This window comes from Arachis hypogaea, chromosome 19 (assembly GCF_003086295.3).
Source record: "Arachis hypogaea cultivar Tifrunner chromosome 19, arahy.Tifrunner.gnm2.J5K5, whole genome shotgun sequence".
Classification (NCBI taxonomy): domain Eukaryota; kingdom Viridiplantae; phylum Streptophyta; class Magnoliopsida; order Fabales; family Fabaceae; genus Arachis; species Arachis hypogaea.
Genome location: NC_092054.1, coordinates 14,925,330 through 14,945,345, shown reverse-complemented (window position 1 = coordinate 14,945,345; position 20,016 = coordinate 14,925,330). Strand labels below are relative to the sequence as shown.

Here is a 20,016-nt window from a genome sequence, read left to right as displayed (position 1 = left end):
TTTTTAGATACAAATTAGAGTCTAATTTTAATTATTGATAGTATAAAATATTTTATATAATTGTTTAATTATGTCTATTTTTTTGGATTATCATTTAGGTGAATGCAATCAATATAAAAGATAGTTATTTTTTATGATATGATATTACGTCATATTTGTGTAAAACTACTTTACACTAATAGTGTATCAAAATTATAAATTGTACCTTAAAAGGATCAACTTCGATGAAAAACGAAGAATACATTCTTATTTTATAAAGTAGTAAAAAAAATAATAAATATAAAATTATGAGTTTGACTCTCAAATTTAGATTCATGTACCACAAAAAAACACTATATATAAACTTGGGCAATTTACATAAATAAATTGTTACACCTTCAAAATTACGCAATTACATTGTTTTCAAAATGAAGACGCAAATACATTGTTTCATATATCTATAGAAACCACTACTGTCACTAGTGGTTTACATAAACACATAAACACATAATCTGCTGCTGCCAATCGCGGATTACGTTCAAATGTGGCAGCACAGAAACCGCTAGAGCCTGTGCGGTGTCTGTTTCTTTGGGGTTGGTCATAAACCGCTACTACCAATAGCGGTTTATGTGCATAGGGCTTCGTGCGTAAACTGCTAGAGGCTATAACGGTTTACATTGAATATGAAAACAAATAGTAAAACTAATATTTATCTAAAAAAATAATTACAAAACAAATAATTAATGGTATATACTATTTAAATAATATCATAAATAAAAAAATTTAATTTATCATTTGACACTATAATTTAAAAAATATAAATATACATATAATAAATTTTTTATTTGTATTTATTATTAAATAGCAAATCAAAGAGTGAGTACTCACTCTTTTTAATAATAGCAAATAAAAGGGCGAGTACTCACTCATTTTAATAATAAATACAAATAATTTTTATTACATGCATATATTTATATTTTTTATTTTATTCATTAAAATATATAATGCTATCACTATTATTTATCCAATCAATTAACTATAAAATACAAATAGTTTTTATTTTTTAAAATCTTAGAAAATATAAATGCAATGACCTTTTGAGTTATATGGCTAAGATTTAAAGATATTTTTTTAATTACATATTAATTGATAAAATTTTATATTCTTATGAATTATTTTTATAAATTAAAAAAAATTACTAATATCTATCAGAATAATTATACCTCTCTATCAACATAAATTTTATTTTAATTTTTTAAATATTTAAATAAAATATAATTTTAATAAAAAAATAAACTAAGACTAATTTTTTTTTATTCTCATCTCTTTTAAAATTTATAAACCAAGACCAAAGAATATATATTTTTTGTAATTGTAGAAGCCTTTTGTTAAACCGCTACTGGCAGTAGCGGTTTCTATAGATATATGAAACAATGTATTTGCGTCTTCATTTTGAAAACAATGTAATTGTGTAATTTTGAAGGTGTAACAATTTATTTATGTAAATTGCCCTATAAACTTTAGTAAAACAAAAATAAATATGTAAATTATTTATTATTAAGGTAATTTTTTATTATATACAATAATTACATATCATATATTAATTTTGTTAAAATTATATAATTTTTCATAATATGATTAGAATCATTATCTTCTATCATAATCAAAGAAATCCCGGACAATGAATAAGAATATTATACCTGATATACACATATTGAAATAGAAATATATGTCATGAAATTTAGAAATATAAATTCTATTATATCTGATCTTCCTAAACAAACCTAAACAACTCTACACTAATAGCCCGTGCTATGTCGTGTTTTTCAAGACTTATATTTAGGAACATATAAAATTTTAATAATAATACACGGGTAATTGAAATAGTTTATATACGAAATTTTCAAGTTATTATTATTATTATTATTATTATTATTATTATTATTATTATTATTATTATTATTATTATTATTATTATTATTGGATAATAAATAAGAATTAGAATTATATTAATATGTTTAAAATTAATATAATTAAAATGACTAAAAATATTTAAAATTAATGTGCGTTATTAATATCATAAAATTTGATCATTTTATGATTAGATTCAAATATTTTTATCATGATTACTATGACCGGTGCAATTATCATATCATTATCATATATTATTATTATTACTATTATTATTATTAAAATGATTAAAAATATTTTTAATTAATAATTGATAAGTAGTTTAATAATGCATTAAATATTGATTTGATATAATTATAATAAAGATATATTTCTAAATTAGTATAATTATGTATTATTCATTAAATATTAATTATAATATAATTATAATAAAGATTTTTTTATAAAATAATTTAGAATAGAGAATAGAAAAATTCATTTTGGAGGAAAAACGGAATCACGAGAGATCGACACCTCACCTTCATTAGTTGGGGACTTGGGAAAAACTCAATTTTAGTATATTAAGTAAATTCCAAAATATAAAATTTCAGTTCCTTCGATAAAAAAATACAAAAACTAAAATTTTTAGAAATAGAAATTAAAATTTTAATAATATTTTTTTAAAAATACACTCGTTTAATTTTTTAAATTCTAAATTCACACTTTAGTCTCTATATTTATCTTAAATCAAACATATTACTTAAACATAGCTCAATCTTATTTGATGCAGTTGGTAGTTGATATGAGCAAACAGATTGAAGCTCACCTTATTTCCTAAGGCTGTTGAAAAAGTGATGATGAATAATTCACATCAAAGTAATGGTGAATTTGAAACGGGATAATTGGAGCTATATATTTTCCTAATATTATTATGATGTGCCCTCATGTATCTTTGCTAAAATAATGGGCAATGGCATAAGCTACTATATGTACTAAGCTTGTTGAGCCCAGATGCATGTTTCATGTCCTACGTTCAATAATAAATAATAAATGATTAAGTTGTCGTGTAAAAATGAGATACTATTGCCGAAAAATACTTGAACGTTTCAGAGAGAAAATTTATTCCCTTGTTCTAAGACACTTAGGTAACATTTATTTTGACATAATAGAATTTGAATTAGGATATTGAGATTTAATACTGTATTTATCAGTAGTTATAAACTGAAATTAAAATTTTGGTGATTATGTCGGTAGTTTATGTCTTGATCTTTGCCATTCTATATCGATGATTCTCTTCCTTTTTTCGTATGTCTCTATAGATTTTATCTCTTTTCTTTTTTTTTTCTTTGATGTTGCGGAAAAAATTTTAGTTTCTTTAATTATTTTAAGTTTATTTGATTAGTTAAATCCGATTTTGCAATCTTATTTGGTAATCTAGAATCTTAATTTTACGAGCTGAGTTTGAATTCATTGTGATTGTTGTGTGTACATGATTGATTGTGCGTGAGTTTATGTCTTATTATATATAACTCAAAAAATTCAATCTTTACATCAATGATTTTAGTTTTTTCATCAATGGTTTAAATATCTTATTATGCCTGTGTTTTTATTTTCTTTAATTAATAAGAGTATTTTAATATTTTTTAAAATTTCAATCCTATATTTATTGTAAAAAGTTTGTGAATTATGGAAGGTAGGAGAATATGATGAACAGTGAGAAAAAAGAGGCAAACAAAGAAAAATGACTTAAAAAGACTTGTTTGCCGAAATTAGAATGAATGATCACAAAAATGAGTATTACTATATAGAGACTATTTGTAAAATTAATTAACTATGATTAATTCTAAACTATTTTCTAATTATAGCTTCAATATATTTCTAACCATGATATAACAACTAACTAACTAAGATTAAAGACTAATGACTATTATAAATAAATTCTATATCAACTAACATTCACCCTCAAACTAGAGGTGTGGATGTCTAGCAACCCTAGTTTGCAATAGCAGGAAAAGAAGGGTCCTGGAGCCTGTGTCTTGCTAAGCAAATATGTTGTTCAGTTAGCAGAAGTAATAGGTAACAATTTGAGAATCCCTTCATTGGTTTTATCCCATACAATGTGGCAATCAACCTGTATATGTTTGGTGCGTTTGTTTGTGTAAAATTGGATTGATTGCCATATGAAATGCAGATTGACTATCACTATACAAGATGAAAGGCTTCAAGTGTTCAAGACCAAGAACCTTCAACAGTCGAATGCAACACTGTCTGTTACTTGCTACTCTTCCATGAAATGAGAGTTGTCTCTAAAAAGAAACAATACCCTGAAACTGATCTTTGTGTGTCTGAACAGGTTGTCCAGTCAACATTAGCAAACTTGGTGAGAGTGTAGTCGTTGTGCAGAGGAAAAAAGAGGCTGGTGCTAGGAGTTTTCTTTAAATATTTCAAGATTCTCAAGGCTACTTTGAGATGGTTAGTGATTGAAGACTCTAAATATTGGCTTAAATTTTCCACTTCAAAGGATATAGTACTTGTGAGATATTACAGTTTTCCAATCAATTTTCTATAATTGGTAGAATTAGCAATCGGGTCTTCTGAGCTCTTAGACAAATGGATTAAATAATCTATTGGTGTTGACACCGGCTTTGCATCAATTAGGCCAAATTTCTCAATCATGTTAGTAGTATTTTTCTTTTGGTATAAGGCTAACCCTTTCGTGCTGTAACTCTATAAGCCACCTCCATACCCAAGAAATATTTAAGTTTGTCCAAATCCTTGATGCTGAATCTATCATCTAATATCTTCTTAACGCGGATGATTTTATTTGCATCATTTTCTGCCAAGACAAAGGAATAATCTGATTTAGACTACACATAACCAGATTTAGATAGGACAAAGACAAGTTTGGTATTTTGTTGTCGACTCGCCTGCTTAAGTCCATAAAAAGACTTGTTGAGCTTGCAATCCTTGAGGCACCTTCATGTAAACCTTTTCAAGCAAGTCACTATACAAAAATGCAATGTTGACATCTAATTGTTCCAAGAACCACCTCTAAGACGCAACAACAAAGAGAAGAACTATCAAGATGGTCATGTAAACCATAGGGCTAAACGTGTCAAAATAGTCAAAGCCGATAGTTTGATTATACCACTTTGCCACTAATTTGGACTTGTGCCTTTCCACAGAACCATCCACATGAAATTTGACCTTGAACACCCATTTCGAGCTAATGCTATTCTTTCTTGGAGGCATCTTGGTAATAGTCCAAGTTTTGTTACAAGAATATTGACCTTAGCATTAATGGCATCCTTCCAACAAGCTTACTAGACAGCATCATCGTATGTTTTTAGTTCTGAGATGGCAACCAATGCTAAAGAGAAGGCTTGAAATTTGTTGAAAGATTATTGTATGTGACATACTTTAAAATCGGGTATCTGCTGATGATGGAGTGAGTTGATATGAAGGAGATAAGACACATTAGTAGTCTTTGAGCTAAGTTGGAGGGTTTTCTTAACCTTTGTGATCTTTGGGTGTTATCTAATGAAGTTTGCTGTGGGAATGCATGTTGTGCATGAGATTTTGATGCATCATCATGGGTATGATAGTGTAGTTCTTGTTTTGGTTGGTGAGAATAATTTTTGCAAACTTGGCAGATTCTTGTCAACCGTGTCATGAATGTGTTGTGGTGTTTGATGAATGATGTATGGATGTAATATGAGTCATGCTCATGAATGCCAAATGGATTGAGATTAAAACAAGGGGCATTCATATTCTTATTTCTTAGGTGCATTTACCTGTGTTAAAGAATCAAATGCATTTTATTGTGATAGGGAAAAACATCATAAAATTGCACATATCTAGAGATTAAAAAAACACCCTTGTGTTAGTGTCATAAAACATATATCCTTTGACATTTGAACACCATAAAAACACACTTCCTAGCCCTTTTGTCAAGCTTTTTGCAATGAGAAACTAATGTAAAAGTACATGCTAAGCACCCAAAAAATTTTAAATGCAACAAATCTGGTTTGGAAGTAAAAAGTAATTCATAAGGGGATTTATTTCTCAAAATTAAGCTTGGAATTATGTTAATAAGATGAATAGCGTGTGTAACGGCATATGTTTAAAAATAGTATGAAATTGATGAGTGAAAAAGTATAGCTCACCCATCTCTAGCAGATGTTAGTATTTTCTTTCAACATCACTATTTTGCTGAGGTATTTCTACTTAAGAAGTTTAATATTCAATTCCTTTTGAGGTGAAAAAATGAGAGAGATTGATGAATTCAAGTCCATTATCAGAATTGAAACATTTTATGGTCTTTCGAAACTGATTTTCTATGTAAGTAACAAAATTCTTTATTGAACTTTGAACTTTAGATTTGGCTTTCATAAAAAATAGCCAAAATAAATATGGTTTTGTCACCAATAACAGTAAAAGATATCTATGTCGAGTATGAGATGTTGTGACCAAAGGCCTCCAAATGTCTAGATGTATAATGTCAAAAGCTTAAAATGATTTGCTAGAACTCTTATCAAAAGGTAATTTCTTTTGTTTTTGCAAAATGACAAAAATCACAAGGTTCCTTTTTATCTGAATATTCAACGAGAGGATAATCCCTCTTTATTACAACTAATCTATCAATAGCTAGGTATATGCTCTAATCTGAGATGCCACAACTTAGCATTGGGTTTTATTCTATTTTGAGAGAGGGGGGTCTAATTCAGAGAAACTTGTAGCTGCTGCTCCATGAATTTGTGATGCAGGCACTGATAGTGATTTAGTGTCACTTGTGCTTTTATTTTTAGATGTGGATGTTGATGCTAATGTAGTGGTGTTTGGTGTATGTATGTGAGCTTACTGTTGGGATTGTCACTGTGTAAAGACCATCCTTCTCATTAGCACACCCAATCATTTTTCAGTTTAAGATTTTAGTAGTTCTTGAAACAGACATCAAATTGAAAGTAAAAGTTGAAATGTATAGTACTTCTGTGAGATATAGACTATTTGAAAAAATCACAGTTCCAACAATCTTGATTAAAGTTTAGCTACCATTAGGGAGCTTGACAAGAATTGGTTTTATGTGATAGTAATGATAAATATTTTCATGAATGATGATATATGGTCAGTTGCTCCACTGTCAAGACCCAAGAATTGGAGCAAAAAGATTGTGTAAGAAGTATGTGAGAAATATGTGAGCTCATTATGAGAGTGTAGTGTGTTATACCTGTTTCTATTTAGGAATTGATGCTGATTTGGTTAGCTAGAGGATGTTGTACAGTGTTGCTGTGTTGAAGAAGTGCAATTAGTGTGCCTTTTTATTCCTGAGATAACAAAATGCGTGAGCTATATTACCATCTTCCTTTTGGTTTGAATGTGACAATTCATTGTTGATCTCTTTAATTTGCCTACCAGCAGCCGAATTCGCACAATTTATGGCTCAATTAAATGATCCAATTTTTGGCAGTAAGAACATATCTTGGGAGCACCTTTACTACTACCATCGCTACCTCTGCCAAAACATCCTCTTTCCCTACTATTACTTCCAGTGTTGAATTGATACACCTTTTTCTTTCCTTCAATTAGATCAGACGAACTCATCAATGAGCGAGCCTCGCCGGTTTCTGGATAATGCAACTGACACTCTTACTGTGTGAGCATTGAGAAGGCTACACTGACATCCGATATTATCTTGAGCAACATTATTTGTGATCTCATAGTGCCATATTCATCATTAAGGCCTCTAAGCAATCTTACAACCTTCTTATTTCTTCTGTAGGTTCTCATAACACTTAGACTACAAAGACATTCTATACCACAAGTACATGGGGAATCGGTTCTAAACCGTCTAACTCTTCCTAAATAGTTCTTAACTTGGTAAAATAAGTAGTAATACTAAGATCACCCTATTTGGCACATTCATTTCCTCTTTCAATTCAGCCACTCATGAAACATCACTATGGTGATACCTGTAGGTAGTGACATTACCTCTAGAGTCTGAAGCAGAGAAAGAAAATAGAAAAAGGGAAGAAAGATTAACAATTGGAGGATTGGGATCTATCACATGACAATGTAAAGGTTGCTAAATTAGAATAGTTGCTAAATTAAAGGTGATTAGTGGCAATGTAACCTAATTAGTTATAACTTGTATATATATATATATATATATATATATATATATATATATATATATATATATATATATATTGGTACTATTTGTTTTCAAAATAAAACAAGAGGGTTTCACCGTTCAACCTCTGTATGCCCCTGTTTCTTTCTTCTTGGTAACTTTTCATTCTTTTTCATTCATTGTTGATGTGATCTCAAAGCTTCAGTGCTTCATCATGGTGCGGTGAGCGTTTCTCCCCTTCTCTTTTCTTCCTTCACACAACTCCCCAACAGAAATTACTGGAAGTACATCGCCTCCCTTTTCTGCAATTGTGCAAGACGGTGACTCTAATCAACGAATAAGCAAAGGAAAGATTTTGATTTGTTCAATTTTGTAGTAAATCCATGGCAGACTCCGTTCCCAGCGATAGTGCTTCTCCAGGATTCGATGTTCACACTTTATCTCATCTCCTCAATCAACTCATGCACTTGCAGTCGCAATTGAATCGTAAAAGTGTGAGTCCTCTTTCTGATCCCTCAAGTGTATTCTTTCTTCATCCAAGCAAAAACCCTGGGATTTCAATTATTTCTGTGAAATTGGATACCAAGAACTATAATGAATGGTCCAGAGCGATGTTAATTGCGCTAAAATCTAAGAATAAGCTTGGCTTTGTGGATGGCACATTACCGAAACCTAGTGTAGATGATCCTAATTTTTCAGCTTGGGACAAGTGTAATACCTTTGTTGTGGCATGGATTCTTCAATCCCTGAGTAATGAAATTTCAAGAAGTGTCATTTGGAATGATATAGCTGTGGATATCTGGAATGATTTGAGGCAACGTTACTATCAAGGTGATATCTTTAAGATTGCAAAATTGGAAGAAAAATTGTTCTCTTTAAAGCAGGGGGATTCAAGCATCACTGCTTACTTTACAAAATTGAAGGCTATTTGGGAAGAAATTGAAAATTTTAAGTCTATTCCTCTTTGTGTAGTAGGTGAATCCACGTATGTTTGTGGGTTGGAAAAGCTTCGAATTCAGAAAAAGGAGACTTATACTGTTCGATTCCTTAGGGGACTAAATGAGCAATACCACAATGTTTGTTCTCAAGTCATGCTCGCCAAACCTCTTCCAGATGTTAATGAAGTTTTTTCTTTGCTCACACAACAAGAGAGACATTTGAATTTGACTGACGAAAATGTACATGATCCACAAATTGTGCTCGCTGCTACAAATTCTGATAGCTTCGTTAATCGTGACGGTAATTCAAGATTCAATTCTCGTGGTAGGGGTGGATCTAGAAGAAGCAACAGAGGGAGGGGTCGAGGTAGTTTTGGTAGAGGCTACCCTAAAATCTGCTCATTTTGCAATAAGGCTAGGCACTTGGTAGATGTTTGCTACCAAAAACATGGGTTCCCCCCCATATGAAGCAGTAGCCTAGAAGCGCTAGCATCAACATAGCTGCAGAAAAGAAATGTGATGACAAGAGCAGTTTAAACTCAACTCAACTGGCAGATCTAACTAGCTCTACAGTGACATTGTCTCTTGAACAAAGGCAACTCCTTATGTCTATCCTCCAACAAGAAGACACTTAGCTTCAAGGCGCCAACCCAGCTCCTCACTAACACCTCAGGTAACTTTTATGCTTTGTCATTGAGCACACATATTTCTTACTTGCTTACAATAAAAAATTTCTTTTCAAAATCTTGGATTGTGGACACAGGAGCCACTGACCATGTTACTCACACCATATCAAATTTTGTAAGTTATAGACACATCAATCCTATTTTAATTAAACTTCCGAATGGCTCGCAAATTACAACATAAATAATTGGCACCATTTTTTCACCAAAAACTTATTTCTCACCAATGTATTGTATATTCCATCATTCAATTTTAATCTCATTTCAGTTTCAAAATTAACTAAAAATTTGCATTGTAAGTGTTCTATAACTGACTCAAGGTGTGAGATTCAGAAATTGAATACCTGGAAGATGATTGGCACATCTGAGGTGGATCAAGGACTTTACATGCTCAAACTGCCTGCAAATCAGAAATTGGTTTCTCCTCCAACTCAAGTCATATCACACATAGTACAAATAGACATAGCACATGGATTAGATAATAAAGATGTTTTGTGCCATTTTAGACTAGGACACATGCCACAAGATATGATGCATAGCATTCAGAAACTGCACCCATTCATTCATTGTAAAACCAACATCATACCATGTGATTCTTGTCATTTTTCAAGACAAAATACAATCCTGATGGTACAGTAGAGTGCTATAAAGCACGATTGGTTGCGCAGGGATTCACTCAGAGGCCTGGCTTCGATTTTCTTGACACGTTCAGCCCCGTAGTAAGGATGACCACTCTACGAATATTACTTGCTGTTGCCACGAGCAGAAACTGGTTCCTTCATCAGCTAGATGTCAATACAACATTCTTACATGGAGACTTATTCGAAGAAGTTTACATGCAAGCACCACCAGGTCTTGATGCTCCAAAAGGAAAAGTCTGCAAGTTGGAACGATCCTTATATGGACTAAAACAAGCAAGTAGAATGTGGAATTTGAAGTTGAGTGGAGTGCTACAAAGAGAAGGTTTTGTTCAGTCAAAACATGATTACTCTCTATTTACTAAAGCCACCGAGAATGGATTTACAGCAATTCTAGTTTATGTAGACGACCTCATTCTCTCTGGAAATGACATGGAAGAAATCAACACTGTGAAAAAGGTGTTGGATGAGAAGTTTAAAATCAAGGATATCGGCAGATTGAAGTACTTTCTAGGACTGGAATTTGCTCACAATTCAAAAGGATTGGCAATTTGCCAACGCAAGTACACATTAGACCTCTTAGAAGAATTTGGTATGCTGGGTGCCAAGCCAGCAAGCACTCCCATGCAATATTCAGCTACCCTCTCCAAGAATTTAGGGACGAAGTTGAGTGATTCACTATGGTATAGGAAACTAGTTGGCAGGTTGCTATATCTCACCAATACTCGACCAGATATTTCGTATGCTGTAGGATGTTTGAGCCAATTTCTCGACTGCCCCACTGATCAACATTTTCAAGCAGGTCTCCATGTGCTTCGGTATCTCAAGGGTGATCCGAGTTCGGGTTTGTTTTTCGCCAAAGACAATAACTTGAAACTCACAAGGTTTGTTGATTCGGACTGGGCAACTTGCCCAGATACTAGAAGATCTGTAACTGGTTATTGTTTTTTCTTGGGTGGAACTCTTGTATGTTGGCGCAGTAGGAAGCAAACTACTGTCTCCTGTTCTTCATCAGAGGCAGAATACAGGGCAATGAGCCAGGCAACTAGAGAAGGACAATGACTAGTGTATCTTCTGAAAGAACTCCAGGCTGAGCATAAGGCACCTTTTAGTCTCTTTTGCGACAATCAATCCGCTCTTCATATAGCTGCAAACCCTGTCTTTCATGAAAGGACAAAGCATTTGGAAGTGGACTGTCATTTGGTCAGAGACAAAGCTCAAGAAGGAGTGGTTGCTGCCTGTCAAGACAACTGAACAAACAGCAAACATTCTTACTAAAGCTTTATCTCCGACTCCCTTCAACACGTGTCGTAGCAAGCTAGGATTATTGAATCTCTATACTCCCAGCTTGAGGGCGGGTATCACGTGACTGTCATGCCTATTGCCTAATTAGAATAGTTGCAAAATTAAAGGTGATTAGTGACAATGTAACCTAATTAGTTATAACTTGTACATATATATATATATATATATATATATATATATATATATATTGGTACTATTTGTTTTCAAAATAAAACAAGAGGGTTCCGCCGTTCAACCTCTGTATACCCCTGTTTCTTTCTTCTTGATAATTTTCCATTCTTTTTCATTCATTGTTGATGTGATCTCAAAGCTTCAGTGCTTCATGAGGATCAAAATAAATGTTATGGTGGGGGCAATACTAACCTTTTAAATTAAGAACTACTTAAAAATTTTTAAAATTTCACTGAGCCCCACTAGCTAATGGATACATCTGTGCTTGCCCATCATTATTCATTAATATTAATTAGAGACTTTAGTTAAAGTGATTAATGTTGATACCTTTTAATAATATATATATATATATATATATATATATATATATTGTATCCGAGTTTAAAATTAGATTTAGTCTAAAGAGTGTAGTGTGTGTAAGTGACTAATTGTATGTTAGAGAAAAATTCTAACATACAATTAAATGATGCTCCCTTCATTTTCCCAATATTAAAACAAAAAATAAAATAAAATAAAATAAAAAATATACCATATCATTTTTCCAATATTAAATGATGCTCCCTTCATTTTCCTTATATAGTCATTGCTCAAATTTAGCTAACCGTGTTATATTATCTAACTTAAGGTTAAGCCTAATTTACACCATAATTAGTTGAGCTGGACCTTCCCCAATTTCTATTATTGATAGCTTTCTCGCGCATCCGATACTCCTTTGGCCATAGCTTCACACAACAACTTCAACAAACTTGAAGCAATTTCCCATCCACCGTAGCCTATATATATAATCAATTCTCAATTCTACTACGTACTACTCCAAAACCCTAGATAGCACATTATTCCCAAGAACATACATACACCATGGCTAGTATCCTTTGGCACTTTGTTTTGCCCATTTTTCTTGCCACCCTTTTCTCTCCAAGCCCTACTTATGGTGCCAAGCAATCCAAAATAATTGGCATGAAAATGAATGTGATTGATCGGTGCTGGAGACGGGATCCCCAATGGAGGAGCCACCGCGCGCAACTCGCGAACTGCTCCATTGGCTATGCTGGCAAGATGATGAACAACATTGGCAGTGACCTCATCCATTATGAAGTTATAGACCCTACTGATGACCCCATAAACCCTAAGCCTGGTACCTTGCGATATGGAGCTTCTGTGATTCAACAAAAAGTTTGGATCACATTTAAAAGAGACATGAAAATTACATTGGCAAAACCCCTTCTCATTAGTAGCTTTACCGCCATTGATGGCCGCGGCGCCAACGTCCACATTGCTCATAACGCATGCTTTATGATCTTTAAGGTAACCAAAATGAGTTAATTCACATATTTATATTAGTTAAATTGATATGCATGCATGAATACTGAATTGCTAACTACTCACATAACAAATTGTTTGTTATTTGTTTGAAGGCGACGAACGTAATAATCCACAACGTTCGGATCCATGATTGTAAAGCACAAGCTCCGGGATTGGTGATGGGTGCAAATGGGAAGGTGATTTCATTAGGTCAAGTTGATGGGGATGCCATTAGATTAGTCACTGCTTCAAAGATTTGGATTGATCATAATACACTTCAAGATTGCGAAGATGGTCTTCTTGATGTTACACGGGGTTCCACTGATGTCACTGTCTCCAATAACTGGTTCCGGAACCAAGATAAGGTTATGCTTCTTGGGCATGATGATGGATATATTAGAGACCAGAACATGAAAGTTACTGTTGTGTACAATCATTTTGGACCAAATTGTAACCAGCGTATGCCAAGGTAAGTACATAATAAATTATTGCAAAATTTAGGCAACTAATAATTTTTTTATTGAAGAATGTAATATGCTCAGTAAATATTATTATTTTAAGTCAATATTTAACAATAATAATTTAGACTCACATTTACAAAAAATTATACACAAAAAATACATAATTTTTGTGTTGATTAAAATTGCTAAAAACTATTAACCATCAAAAATTTCTATTTTTTATTTTGTTTCTTGTTTAAATTAATATTATCCAACTTTTTTTTATACTAAAAACATTGGCTTCTAGTAACATTGTCGCAAAATATATAATATATAATTTAATTTTCATATATTTTGGACGTAAAAGTATTTTACACAATTAACAATTGCATATTACTACAATATAAAAAATTATTTAAATACATAAATTTAATTAAACGATTATCTAAAACAATTTACCTATTAATACATCAAAATTAAACTCATAATATATTTGACAATATTAATAAATTTGTAAAATATAGGATCCGTCATGGATATGCACATGTAGCAAACAATCTATACCAGGGATGGATGCAATATGCTATTGGTGGAAGCATGGGACCTAGCCTCAAAAGCCAATCTAACCTCTTCATAGCCCCCGAATCTGGGAACAAGGAGGTAAATAAATTAAATAATCAGTAATGAAATTAATTAATTAACATGAATTTATTTTGATTATTGTTTTTAGTAATGATATTATGTATACTATATATATATATTATTTTAATTAATTATTATTATTATGTGTTGTGTAGGTGACATGGAGAAAAGGCAACAGCGAAAATGGGAACATGTGGGAATTCCATTCTATAGGGGATGCTTTTGAAAATGGAGCTTCTTTCACGGTAACAAAAGGAGGACGTGTGCCAAAGCCAAATTATAGTGAGGAACAATATTTTAAGGTTCTTGATGCTAAATCTGTCAGATTTTTGACAAGATCCTCTGGCGTACTATGATGCACAAAAAACACTTTATCTTGAATGATTACAACTACAATAATTACAAGGATCGATCAATATAATCTTGACGCCAATACTAGGTTTATTTTCTAGGTTTGGGTTCTCAATTTTCTTTATAAATCGAGAACTAATTTACAACCAAATAAGTACCTTATAATTTGAATGTATTATGGAAGAAATGTACATCATAGAAGAATGCACTCAATATTTATGTATATAAGAGAGGTCTGCGGACACTTGTCCCACTGCTAATATAATGAACTTTGTAATAATACTACTTAATTAGTTAAGTACTAAATTAAAGCTTAATTACTCTTCTAAATATAAATAAGAAATAAAGCACATATATTCTTTATTTGAAATGATGTCCAATTTGTTTTTTTTTTTTTTAATTTTATTCCTTACACGATCTTGCCTACAGTAATTATTTTGAATAATAAAAAATTACTCGATGAATATTGACATGCAAATTTTACAATTGATCAATAAGAGATAATAAAATACTTAGATAATTATTTAAAAATATATATATAAAAAATAATATTTAATTGTGTTGAAAATACAAAGAAGATAACTATTTTTTGTTATTTTAAATTAATATATTTTTTTTATAAGCTAATCAATTTATTAACAGCAATGACGGATATAGAAATTTTCGAATGTAAGAGCAAAATATAGAATATGATAATAAAATATGATTTTTGTAAATCTTAAAACTGCATTTAGAAAATAAATTAAGAGATAAAAATTAAATTAAATCTTTGTGTTTAGTTTAAGATAAATGTTAATTGTTATAGAATTATTTATAATACTCATTAGCTTTTAATCTTAGTTGGTTATTTAATTGTTATATTATCATGGTTATTAGAAATATACTATAACTATAGCTAGAAAATATATAGAAGTAAATTTTTGTAATGGTCTCTGAGATTCAGGTCGTTACCCAATGTAATCTCTGAGATCCCAATTGCACCATTGTAATCCTCCAGATACGGCTCCGGACACCATAATAGTCCCTGAACATATTTTCGGTGATGAGTCATTATCAAGACGCTGACGTGGCCTCATTTTGCTACGCTGGATGGTACCAACGACTAGTTGAGCTGGCACAATTATTTCAATTTATATTCAATGTGGTCCCTCACTCCATATTATTTAACCCTAAAATCCTAAATACTCAGTAAGTTAATTTCTTCTTCTGACGTGGCCTCATTTTGCTACACTGGATGGTGCCAACGACTAGTTGAGCTGACACAATTTCAATTTATACTCAATGTGGTCCCTCCCTCTATATTATTTAACCCTAAATTTCTTCTTCTTCTTCGTGGAGCTGGAAGTGAATATGCATGATGGGTGGTGGGGGTACTGGAGCTGGAAGCTCTATTAGTTCACCATCCAATGGCCATCGGACGAGAACACAAAGCAGGAGCAAAAGATCTGGGGTGCCGGAATGGTGCGGTTGCTGCTGCCGGCCAGTTCTCAGGTGGTCTAGGACAGATTCAAACCCAAATAAACCAAATTTTGGTTGTCCCAATTATAATGTGAGTTATCAGTATTACTTGTGTTGTTATGATTACTCCTACCTCACTGTTCTTCTCTTGTTGTTTTTTCCCTGAAGCTTGAGCATGTTATATGTTTGCTTGATTACAGACAAGTGGGAAGAGATGGTGTGGGTTTTTTGTGTGGGCAGATACTAGGCAAGATGAACCAATTGAGAAACCAGAATCTTATGGAGACAATCATGAAGTGAAGATGAACTTTGATTGGAGGCTTGGGAGGTTAGAAGAAGATGTTCGGAATAAAAAATTGGTTAACCAGTTGTTGGAATTAGCTATGTCTGTATTGGTAGTGTTAATGGCTATCCTGTATTGTAAAGCATGAGTTAAAAGAGTTGGTGGTGTGTACCCTGTATTCATTGAATAAATAATATGTAAAAAAATGATAACATGATTATGGTATTAGAAACTGATGAATGGAGTTTGTTGATGGAATGTAAACTTGGGTAACTTAATTAATAAAAGAAAGCAGCATAAGTGATTGAAAACCAGCAACCACTGTATTAAGATAATGGTTCAAACTTAAAAGATAAGTGTATTAAGATAATAGTTCAACTTAATACAGTCAATCACAAAACACAAAGGGTAGCCAACTAACATGAGCATGTTAAACATAGTTGCATCAAAAGTGAAGGCTTTATAGCAAAACATAAAGGATTGTTTTAATTTTTCCTTGTGTAGTCTTTGTCTAGTGAAAAGTTTTAAACTCAAAACAGAAAGTCTATACATATTAAGCTAAAGTCTTCAATTCTTCTTTCTTGGAGCCTTAAATCCTGGAGTTGGGATGAACTTCATGTAATTGGTAAGTCTTGTTGTAGTTCCTGAACTAGCACCCTGCATGGGATTCACTGGGCCAGAGGTTGCTAGTAGAGAAGATCTTCTCCTTGGTAATAATTTTGAAGGCCTTTTCATTCCATGATCCTAGATGAAAAAAAATTTGCATTACACATAAATGATGATTCACTTGAATCACAAAAAATTTAAGAAATGTAAATATTAAGCAGCCTTTTGAGAATCTTCTACATCAGAAGCAGTTGACTGAGATATATCTATCTCTACAGGTTGTGCATTAGAAATGGTTGGTGTAATCTCAGTAGACTACACAAGAGGATTGTTTTCTCCATCACGTTGGTCACCATCATCTTGAGGCTGCTGAAGTTGCTGCTCAGATGCAGGAGCACCTCCTTTATTTTTCTTCTTCTTATCAGCCTCAGCAACTACAACAGCAGCCGCAGCAGCATCACAAGCTCTCTTCTTCTTGCAACATCTCTTTGTATGTCCTTTATTACCACAGAAACTGCAAGTAAAGGGACCCAACTGCCTCTTTAGATGAACATTATCTCCATTGGGATCAGTTTTAGACTTTTTAGATCCTCCACCACCCTTCTCATCAGCATTCATCCTTCTCTTCATCTGTAGTTTTCCAGGTTTCCTCTTTATTTTTGGTACATGTGGCCTGTTACATTCTTCTGCATGCTCCCATAATGATTGTCCAGGAATTGGATTAATATGATGATTATATATTTCCCTGTATGACTCCATCCTTAGCAAGCGATGACAAAAGTCTTCTGGTGGCTTGTTAACCCGAGATAGTGCATCACATGCATGCACACAAGGAATACCTACATATGAACAACAGTCACAGCAACCATTGGTTTTAGTAATATACCATTAATCAGATTATTAATATAGCACAAAAACTTTTATTATAACAATGCAAATAACGTGTAAGCATCCAAAATTGGCAAGTACATAATCTTTTTCCTAAGTCTACCACATGATTAGTTGGGTGTCCATGCAGCTCAAACTTTTCGTATCCGTTGTCCCCTGTCCAAATAGGCTTCCAATTCTTAGATTCTTTTCTAACTTTCTCTAATCAACTCTTTATAACCGATGTGAGCACTCCAGTGTGATTGTTTAGTTTCACCTTGTTCTTGGCTATGGTTCGTATAACGAACATTCGAACCTCCTCCAACAATGTTATAATGGGCTTGGTTCTCACAGCCTTGATCTTTGCATTGAACACCTCGCATGCATTGTTACAAATGCTACCCAACTTCGGCTTATGGCTGAATGCGCTTCTAGTCCATGCATCTCTTTGCCATTTATCTAAATATGCCCATGCATCTTCATTCGGTCTTTTTATCTTGTCCATTCCATCCCTGAACTCTTGATGAGTCGTTGCCCTTGCACATTCCTACAAAATCCCCCTTAGTTGTAAATCCTTCCAACTCTTGTTGAAATTTATCCACAAATGCCAGACGCAAAAACGATGGTGCACATTGGGCATCACCTCTTGCACTACTGATATTAGTCCCTGCCAATTAGGAACATTACATAACAGTTTAGTCATAGTGTATTAGTCCCTGCCAATTATGGTCGATCACCATAACAGTCCCTAACATAAACTCACCTTCCCCATAAAAGTCCTTCACATTTAACATGAGTACACATAATAGTCCCTGACATTTAAGTCGATAGCCCATAGTAAACCCTATATAAAACCTATGAACAATGGTAAAACAACACATATAGTAACTGTCACATGTTAACTTCAATAATAGGCGCACTAACCATGCCAATCAATTACTCCTCAGATAACATTTCAATCAAATAACTTGCAAACTAAATGAAACCTATGTGAACTAATATAGCATACACACTATCAAGTTATAAAATCAACATTTCAGTCAAATAACTTGCAAACTAAATGAAACCTATGTGCACTAATATAGCATACATACTATCAAGTAATAAAATAAGCAAATAAGTTGTATTATTCATTCACAATATAATTGTCATAACAGCAATAACAGTTAACTAATAATAGGATTAACATTTGTCGAATATGCATGGTTACCTTTTGCATATCGGATATAAAGCACCAGCCATTTTCTTTGTAGTGTTCTAAGTCTAGATGCAGTAATTCAAGAAACCACTTCCATCTCTCCCTATTCTCTATCTCCACAATTGCCCATGCAATGACGTAGATATGATGGTTCGCATCCTGTCCAACTGTTGACAAAATTTATCTACCAAATTGAGTCTTAAGGAATGCTCCATCTAATCCAATCGAAGGATGGCAGCCAGCTTTAAACTCATTTTTACAACCACTTAAGCACACATACATTCTCTCAAAATAAATTCTTCGTTTGGTTGAGGTTTGGTATATATTTGCACTGTTGAACCGGGATTGGTTTTCAGCAAAGTCAAGCCATAGTCCCTCACCATCTTATATTGTTCATTTTTATCACCACACACTACGCTTCTAGCATCCATCAAAGCCCTTGAGATTGAATTTTTGTTTAGTGTCAAGTCAAAACGTGTTCTGAAATAGGTCGTAGCTTTGCAGTGTCTGAAGTTAGGATCTTATCTGACCTTCTTCACAAGCTCGTTGCAGACCCAATTCCTATTAGCAGCCTTATTTTTGTCTTCCCTGGGACATGTGTGGTCGTCATTAAAGGTTTTGATCTGCCAACAATTGTTCTCATAGTCCCTTGATGCATAAACCACCCAAGGACACTCCTTAACCTTACAAACTGCCCTGCACCTTATGTTATCGTTCTTCGCAAGGCGTATGCGCCTACCCTCTTGAATTGTATACTCCCTAACAGCTTTTCTAAAGTCCCACTTTGTGCCAAATTTCATACCCACCTCAAGATGCAACTCACCAAATCTTGCACCCTCCCTAAACACTGGACATGCGTCATCAGAATCGTTGTCTTCTTCTAGTTCATCTTCTGAATTTGGAGGAGTCTTCATCTCCTCCGAGTGTCATGAATTGGCACCATCTGAGTCAGCTCCAGGATCTAGACCATATTCTACACCTTCAGTAAAACTACCAATAAAACCAAGATCCACTTCTTCATCACTAACTTCTTGCACAAATGCATCATTCTCGACCAGAATCTTCTCCTTTCCTTTAGCTAGAGGACCAACATTTGTCAATATCTTCTCCTTCTGGTTCTTATTCACCCTACTCC

At 33.1% G+C, this 20,016-nt stretch overlaps 2 protein-coding genes across 2 annotated transcripts; one reads left to right on the top strand and one right to left on the bottom strand.

The window, feature by feature from the left end:
- The first annotated feature begins 12,276 nt into the window (after positions 1-12,276).
- On the top strand, positions 12,277-14,832 carry LOC112775462 (probable pectate lyase 4). The gene is made up of 4 exons (XM_025819083.3): positions 12,277-13,039; positions 13,150-13,505; positions 14,001-14,136; positions 14,274-14,832. The coding sequence occupies exons 1-4, from the start codon at positions 12,593-12,595 to the stop codon at positions 14,472-14,474; spliced, it is 1,140 nt and encodes a 379-aa protein (XP_025674868.3). The 5' UTR covers positions 12,277-12,592; the 3' UTR covers positions 14,475-14,832.
- A 2,299-nt stretch (positions 14,833-17,131) lies between these two features.
- On the bottom strand, positions 17,132-19,795 carry LOC112777966 (uncharacterized). The gene is made up of 5 exons (XM_025822346.1): positions 19,412-19,795; positions 18,894-19,040; positions 18,327-18,350; positions 17,915-18,230; positions 17,132-17,655 (listed from the first exon to the last, which is right to left on the bottom strand). The coding sequence occupies exons 1-5, from the start codon at positions 19,793-19,795 to the stop codon at positions 17,132-17,134; spliced, it is 1,395 nt and encodes a 464-aa protein (XP_025678131.1).
- Between the last annotated feature and the right edge of the window lie 221 nt (positions 19,796-20,016).

Excerpts from the sequence above, each read along its gene's own strand:
- LOC112775462 (XM_025819083.3), top strand. The coding sequence starts at position 12,593 with ATGGCTAGTATCCTTTGGCACTTTGTTTTGCCCATTTTTCTTGCCACC. Across the intron at positions 13,506-14,000 it reads TGTAACCAGCGTATGCCAAG|GATCCGTCATGGATATGCAC; the intron begins GTAAGTACATAA and ends TGTAAAATATAG. Across the intron at positions 14,137-14,273 it reads CCGAATCTGGGAACAAGGAG|GTGACATGGAGAAAAGGCAA; the intron begins GTAAATAAATTA and ends TGTGTTGTGTAG.
- LOC112777966 (XM_025822346.1), bottom strand. The coding sequence starts at position 19,795 with ATGAAGACTCCTCCAAATTCAGAAGATGAACTAGAAGAAGACAACGAT. Across the intron at positions 18,351-18,893 it reads TTATATCCGATATGCAAAAG|GGACTAATATCAGTAGTGCA; the intron begins GTAACCATGCAT and ends CCTAATTGGCAG. Across the intron at positions 18,231-18,326 it reads TAATATCAGTAGTGCAAGAG|GAATGTGCAAGGGCAACGAC; the intron begins GTGATGCCCAAT and ends GGGATTTTGTAG.